The 6,788-nt window shown below is 43.7% G+C and overlaps 1 protein-coding gene across 2 annotated transcripts; it reads right to left on the bottom strand.

Annotated features, from left to right (window-relative positions):
• Positions 1-616: 616 nt before the first annotated feature.
• Positions 617-5,726, bottom strand: LOC123122418 (probable leucine-rich repeat receptor-like protein kinase At1g35710). Of its 2 annotated transcripts, XM_044542617.1 has the most exons (4): positions 5,403-5,726; positions 4,482-4,615; positions 1,324-4,374; positions 617-1,218 (listed from the first exon to the last, which is right to left on the bottom strand). In XM_044542617.1, exons 3-4 carry the CDS (start codon positions 4,346-4,348, stop codon positions 935-937), a joined length of 3,309 nt encoding a protein of 1,102 aa, XP_044398552.1. In that variant the 5' UTR covers positions 4,349-4,374; positions 4,482-4,615; positions 5,403-5,726; the 3' UTR covers positions 617-934. The 2 variants fall into 2 exon arrangements, with proteins under 2 accessions (XP_044398552.1, XP_044398551.1); XM_044542616.1 differs by having other exon boundaries at positions 4,482-5,726.
• Positions 5,727-6,788: the final 1,062 nt, after the last annotated feature.

The following is a 6,788-nucleotide window of genomic DNA, read 5'->3' as shown; positions in this document are numbered from 1 at the left end:
AGTAACAGCTAAGGTGATACATATGCTAGAATTTAACATGTAACTTCAGATGGAAAGATGTCAATACACTTTCAGCATAGTTGGTCTTTCTTGAGGTAAAGAAAGTAGGCAGTAAAATACAAAATGCGACAATGTATGTATGTATGTATTGGGCATGGACAACGTTGATGTTTGTATGTGCAATTGCCATGTCTTCCACGGCACAGATGTTGAACACGACGAGTACAGTTCAAGTAGAGGGAAATGCATATCTGTTATCAAGTGACGTCCGCTGGAATATGGTACAAGATGGTCTGAAATGTCTTCAATTTCAAATCCAAATTGTTGAACCTGGACTGCCCCAAAGAGCGCACAGTGCACACGCATAGACACAGCGTCACAGCCGAGGAGGATATGGTCAATTGACACCTCGCACTGGTCGGCATGGCGCCCGACGTGGCAAACCCCGTCACGCTTATCTGTCGGACATTCAGCACATGTTCCTAATCGACAGCCACGCGAAGGAGTGACAAGATGGTGGAGCTCGCGAGCTCCAGAGCTCCTCCTCCACAGGCAATGCCTTTATGCCCGCGGACAGGGCATTGTACGCAGAAATAGCAGAGATAACAGAAGTTCAGAGTGTCCAACACATATGAGACTATTATCATCACTTCGAACCTACTCTGAAAATATTATCATAAGCTTGATCCATGATCTGTATGATCATCGATAGAACAATTATACAGTGTAACATCATGACCCATATATTCTACGACGCTCAGCAGACATATATGGGTGACGATGTTAAACTCTATATCGACAGCTAAGTTCAAGATGAAGTTACACTGTATAATTTATTCGTTTTGAAAATGCTTGGACAGCTAAGTTAGCCTAAGTTTAATTCAGAATTAAACAAGGCTAAGATGCTACATCTGGAAGAATTTAACATGTGACTTCAGATGGAAAGATCTCGATAAACTTTCAGCATACTTGGCCTTTCCTTGGGTGAAGGAGTTAGGCACTCAAATGCCACAGAGATGCACCGTCTCACTTCTTCCTCCCCAGCTTCGGGTTGTGGAAGTCGTTTGTCCAAAATTTCTTCCAGTAGAAACTGGTCCTCGAGTGAAGAATGAAAAGCCTGCAAATCTCCAGGGTGTTTGCCCATCAACACCTCAAGCACCACAACACCAAAGCTATACACATCACATTTCTCTGTAACTAGGGAAGTGTAGGAACATTCTGCATCCAACACAGGAACATAAGAATCAAGAGTATGCATCAGTGCAGATCATTCCATCTAACACATTATACTAGAGAATACAGTATTGCACGGAATAAACATACCAGGTGCTATGTAGCCATAGGTCCCTGCTAGTGCACTCCAGTTTGACGAATCAGGTTTTAACATTCTTGCAATACCGAAGTCTGAGACAAATGCTTTGAAATCAGTATCTAGTAAGATGTTTCTGCTTGTGATGTCTCGATGAATTATGGGTGGGTGAACATCATGATGGAGGTAAGCGATGGCTTGAGCCAGATCTCTTATTAAAGCTGTCCTCCTTTGCCAGTGGAACTGGATTGCTAGTTGTTCATTTCTTAAGGTTGAAGCTAGATTTCCTCTCTCCATAAACTGGCACACAAGGAACCGGAACCGCGGATGAGAACAATATCCATATAGCTTGACGATGCTGCGTTGGCGAATTGTTGTTAACATTTGAATCTCATGCCGGAATCTTTCTTCATCATGTGCCTCTTCATCGCCTGCATGGAGTTTCTTTACTGCGACCACTTGTTCATCTTGAAGTTCTGCTTTATAAACACTGCCGTATGATCCCTCTCCAATGCAATGTTTCTTATCGAAATTGTCAGTTGCATTGATAATATCTTCAAATGCTATTCTGCCATCAAAGCTCCATACAGAGAATACATCCCTTTTGCTCACATCATCAGTATTTTGAGGTACTTTCTTGCGGCAAATCATAAAGGCAATCACACCTGCTGTTATTGAAATAGTAGCGACAAACATAGTAAGACTGACTGGTAGTATAATCTTTTGGTGCTTTCGCCTATGATCTGCAGGGGGCAAATCACAAGGAGACAGTCCAACAAGGTCTCCGCAAAGACCTTTGTTGTGGAGAAACCATTCAGTTGATGCATTCTGGATCCCATTTGGGACAGTGCCTTCTAGGAGGTTATATGCAACATCAAATATTGATAGGCTTTGCATGCTTGCAATGGAGGCAGGGATTGCACCACTGAATTGATTGTGTGAGAAGTTTACATACATCAGCATCTCTAGGTTGCTGAGTTCTGACGGTATTGGTCCACTGAGACTATTCATGCTAAGATCAAGCATTCTTTGCAGGGAAGCTAAATGGCCCAAACTACCAGGAAGACTTCCACTAAGGCTGTTGTTATTCATATGTAAGGACTGCAGTTTCAAACAATTTCCCATCTCTTCTGGCACTTTACCGCTCAACAGGTTGCTTGAGAAATCAAGAATCTCAAGATTGCTAAGTTGGCCGATTTGCTTAGGGATCTGGCCAGATAGTTCATTGTTTCTTAAATCCATCCAATAGAGGTTGCTTAACTTGCCAATTTCTGGTGGTATCTCACTGGTCAACCTATTGAAACTCAGTTTAAGCTTTCCAAGATTTTTTAGCACCCCAACCTCAGAAGGTATACTGCCTTCTATCATGTTGTGTGCAAAATTAATACTTGTCAAGTTTTGACATGAGCCCCAATTCGGCGAGAGCTTCCCAACAAATCTATTTGAAGATAAATTGATCGTATCGAGGTGTGGATACACACCAAATGCTTCAGTTATGTCTCCCTCAATATGATTATTGGCGATCATGAGCGATGTTAGTGAACTGCAATCCCTCAAGCCTTTTGGGACAGGACCATCTAAATTGTTGTTATGAACTTGTAAAACCTGTAGCTTTTTACTTTGGCACAAATCTGGCAAGTGTCCGATCAGCTGGTTGTCATCCAGTGCAATGACGACTAAATTGGTAAGGTTGGACAGTGCTGGAGGCACAGGGCCGGAGAGCTGGTTGTTGAACAGTCGCATTTGTGTCATCTTGACCAATTTTCCATAACTTGGAGGGATTGAGCCGGACAATTGGTTTTCATAGGACATAAGATACTCCAAATTTACCAAATTTCCAAACTCGGTCGGCAGTTCCCCTGAGATACTATTGTTATGTATTATTAATTGTTTGAGTGAAGACATGTTCCCAATACTTGACGGCACTGATCCAACTATCAAATTGTCCGAGAGGGCAAGGGTTTCCAGATTCACGAGATTCCCAAACTCATGAGGGATGGATCCGGTTATGTGGTTACCAAAAAGAGAAAAATAGGTCACTGAAGTAAGATTTCCAGCAACACTAGAAGGAACAGGGCCGGTCAAATGGTTATCTGACAAGTCCAACCCAATCAAGCTCGAGAGCATCCCAAACTCTGCCGGTATTGGGCCAGTGTATTGGTTCCGATATGCCGTCAGGTATGTGAGCACTGTCAGGTTACCAAGGGAGGGCGGAATTGTGCCGCTCAGATTGTTTTTCTCCAAGTGTAGTACTTGCAGGGTTTGGATGTGTCCTAGCTCTTTAGGTATGGGTCCTGACAGACGATTTTCAGAAAGGTCCAGATAGTCAAGGTTGGTCAGGTTTGCAAGGGCGGAAGGTACATGGCCAGAAATGTCATTAAGGCTCAAATCCATCTCTCTCATGTTCTGAAGCTGTCCGAGGTGCCAGGGGATGTTACCTGAGAGCCTATTCCCGCGTAGATAAAGAAAAGCAAGTCTTGAGAGATTACCTAAAGCAGGAGGGATTTGTCCGGTGAGATTGTTGCTGGAGAGGTCCATCCCTGTGAGCTGTCCAAGGTTGCAGAATGATGCAGGTATGTGCCCGGTGAGCTGATCACCAGAGAAGTTGAGGGTGGAAAGCATGGAAAGAGAGCCGATGCCTGGAGGGATGGCACCGGAGAGATGGTAGTTGTTGCTGAGATCGAGGTTGACAAGGTAAGGGAGCGACTGGAATCCCAGTTTGTCCAGTCGCCCTGCAATGCCGGCGCCATCAAGGGAAATTCCTGTGATGACCTTCACCATGGTTCCTCTGCGTGACAGAGTGTCCCCGCAGGTGATGCCGGTCCAGTTGCACGGGTACATGCCGTCGTCTCCCCAGGTTCCCAGCTGGTGCTTGGAGGAGTACTTGATGGATGATTTCCAGTGGAGAAGTGCCCCAGCTTGAGATCTCGGTGAAGTGCCGCGGCCCTCGGCTTGCCCGGAATTAAGGAGAGGCAGCAGCAGGAGGAGCAACGCGAGAACCAGGCGATGTAGCAGCGTTGGCACCATGGAATTCGCCATGATCTCAGGACGTACTATGAATATGACTGCATAGGCCAAGTGATCATGTAAGCTGAAGTAGTCCCACAAGTCTAGCAGCAAGACATACACAGGCGAAAAAATATGGTCAAGAAGATAGAGAGAATAAGCGCACCTCTTGTGTCTGAGAGCAGAACGCCGAAGCCCGGTGATGGTGGTGTGTGAGTTGGGTACTCATCTGGCTCGGTTCTCCAGGGGTTTATAAACACATTTAAAGCAGCCTAACACTCCTACGCACTTGCCTCTCACCTGCAGCGAAGACCTTGGCTGAGTCCAATCTGGCTGGCATAATTTTCTGCGATTGATGCGATATAAGCTTTTCGGTTTCAGATCATTGTGACTGGTTCTCTGTGATGATTCCGCTCAAAAGAAGAATAGAATATCAATGCTTGTCACGTGGACGTTGATTATTGCTTGGTTTTCCATGCGTCAACAGGAAGTGAACTTAATTGCGTTGTTGACTGTATTCGACATGGACCGCGTTGACGTTTGTGTGTGCACATGACATATCTTCAACCGCTAGCTACGCTGATGGTGAATGCAATTAATGCAGTTCAAACAGAGGAAATGTATATCCAGAAGTTACATTCGTTTGGAATATGGTAGTGGATGGGATGAAATGACTTTCAGAGGCAGTGACTGCGGCTCCTCCTTTTTCAGCCTATAGCTTAGGGCATCTCCAACAATCTATTACTATGACCGTCACTACGGGGAGAGAGTAAGCAGCCCCATTCGAAGTAACAGCTTCTCCAACTGTTGGTCTCTCTATCTTGTCAACCAACATTATTTTGTTGCTGCATATAGGATTGATTTGTGGGAACCTACAATGTACTTTAACTTTGTGGCCTATAATGTTTTGTTAGAACTCCATGCATTCCCATCCCGTCAGCAAGAATCCTCGCCTGACATCCACCAAAAAAATTTAGGAACTCCCCTGAAAGTTCCTAATCTAGGAGTTGCCAAAGTACTAGTATTAACCGAATGTCCACTGACACTGACCACTGAAAATTCATTAAGAAAAACTGAAAAGACTCACCATGAAATAGGCCGCTGGAATCACTCGAACCTGCTGCCGAAACCAATCCGTGCGAGGAGAAGACCACCTAGCGGCGGAAGTGCAGCCACCAGTGCCGTCGATGAGCAGCGGCAGAGGAACGCCCCCTTCTCCCACTGAGGCCGCGCCCCTTCCGTACCATCGCGACGCCTAGTCTCTCCTTGCGGCGAGACATCTCCAAACGTGCGGATCTTGGAGGCTGGTGGAGTGGGGTGAGGACGTCGTTGCAGCGGGGAAGACGCCAAGACGGACGGCGACAGGCCGGAACAGGCGGCAGGATGGGGAAGAAGGTCAGGGGAAAGTGTGACCCGGTTAACTGCGGTTGGCCCACAATGGGCCCTGTTGACGATTTAGTTTTATTTTTATTTGCCCTGTTTTATTTTTACTTCCACCGTTCCTCCTAAATAAACGACCTTTTACAGACTCTAATATAGACTACATACAAAGTAAAAAATGTGAGTACTGTGGTCCGGCCCAACTACCCCAGCTCGCTCGCCTTTTTTCCTAAAAATGACCAGTTGACCGGTTGACTTTTGATTCTTTGAAAAAGTTTAAAAATGGGAAAACGGAAAAAATGTGAGTTTGAAAAAGGTTCAAAAAATTGAAATAGTTTCACAGCTTCAAAAAAAGTTCACGAATAGAAAAATGTCATAAAATTTGGGGAAATTCACAAATTTGACAAAAAGTTCAAAAACTAGAAAAATCGTTCCTCAATTTATAAAAAATTCAAGAATTGGAAAACTTCGTAATTTCAAGAAATTTCACAAGAATAAAAAATAGTTCACTAGTTTGGAAAATAAATTCTAAAAAAAGGTTCATAAAATTTGGAAAAAAAAGTTCACGAATTTGCCAAAAAATAAGAATTTGAAAAAGTCACGAATTAAAAAAATTAAAATAGAAATAGAAAACCGAAAAAACCAAACAAAACCAGTTAAAACAGTACAAAAGGGAAAAAATAGGTCGAAAGCTTCCCAAATCAGGATTGGAAGGTTCTAGAAGCTTCCCCAAATCAGAAGGAGCTTTCAACTAGATCTCACGCTAAGCTACGATACATTGGTCGGTCTTTAACGAAGGAAACAATCGACAGGTGTGCGCTAAATACCAAACACATTATATTTGGCGCTGTAAGCACCAAATAGGATTCCACGTGATTTGAAGTTTTGGTTAAAGAGAGTTTAAAAAAATCAAAAGATATACAATGATAAATCTATATATACCTATTAATAAAGGTGGTGATTTTTTCGTCACCTCACCGCATAGAATTATTTTCTCCCGGGCCTATCTGAGGGGGTACTAATTTTTTTGTCCGAGTCTTTACACCTAATCCCATTAATTTATATACATTTGCAAATTACCTAAAATGTCAAC

This window comes from Triticum aestivum, chromosome 5D, assembly GCF_018294505.1.
Source record: "Triticum aestivum cultivar Chinese Spring chromosome 5D, IWGSC CS RefSeq v2.1, whole genome shotgun sequence".
In the NCBI taxonomy this organism is placed as follows: domain Eukaryota; kingdom Viridiplantae; phylum Streptophyta; class Magnoliopsida; order Poales; family Poaceae; genus Triticum; species Triticum aestivum.
The sequence above is the reverse complement of the archived record's forward strand: the minus strand, read 5'-3'. Positions and strand labels throughout refer to the sequence as shown.

Bases quoted from the DNA above. Each gene is read 5' to 3' on its own strand.
- LOC123122418 (XM_044542616.1), bottom strand. From the start codon at position 4,348: ATGGCGAATTCCATGGTGCCAACGCTGCTACATCGCCTGGTTCTCGCG. The intron at 1,219-1,323 runs GTATGTTTATTC...TGTTGGATGCAG, and splicing joins CTATGGCTACATAGCACCTG to AATGTTCCTACACTTCCCTA.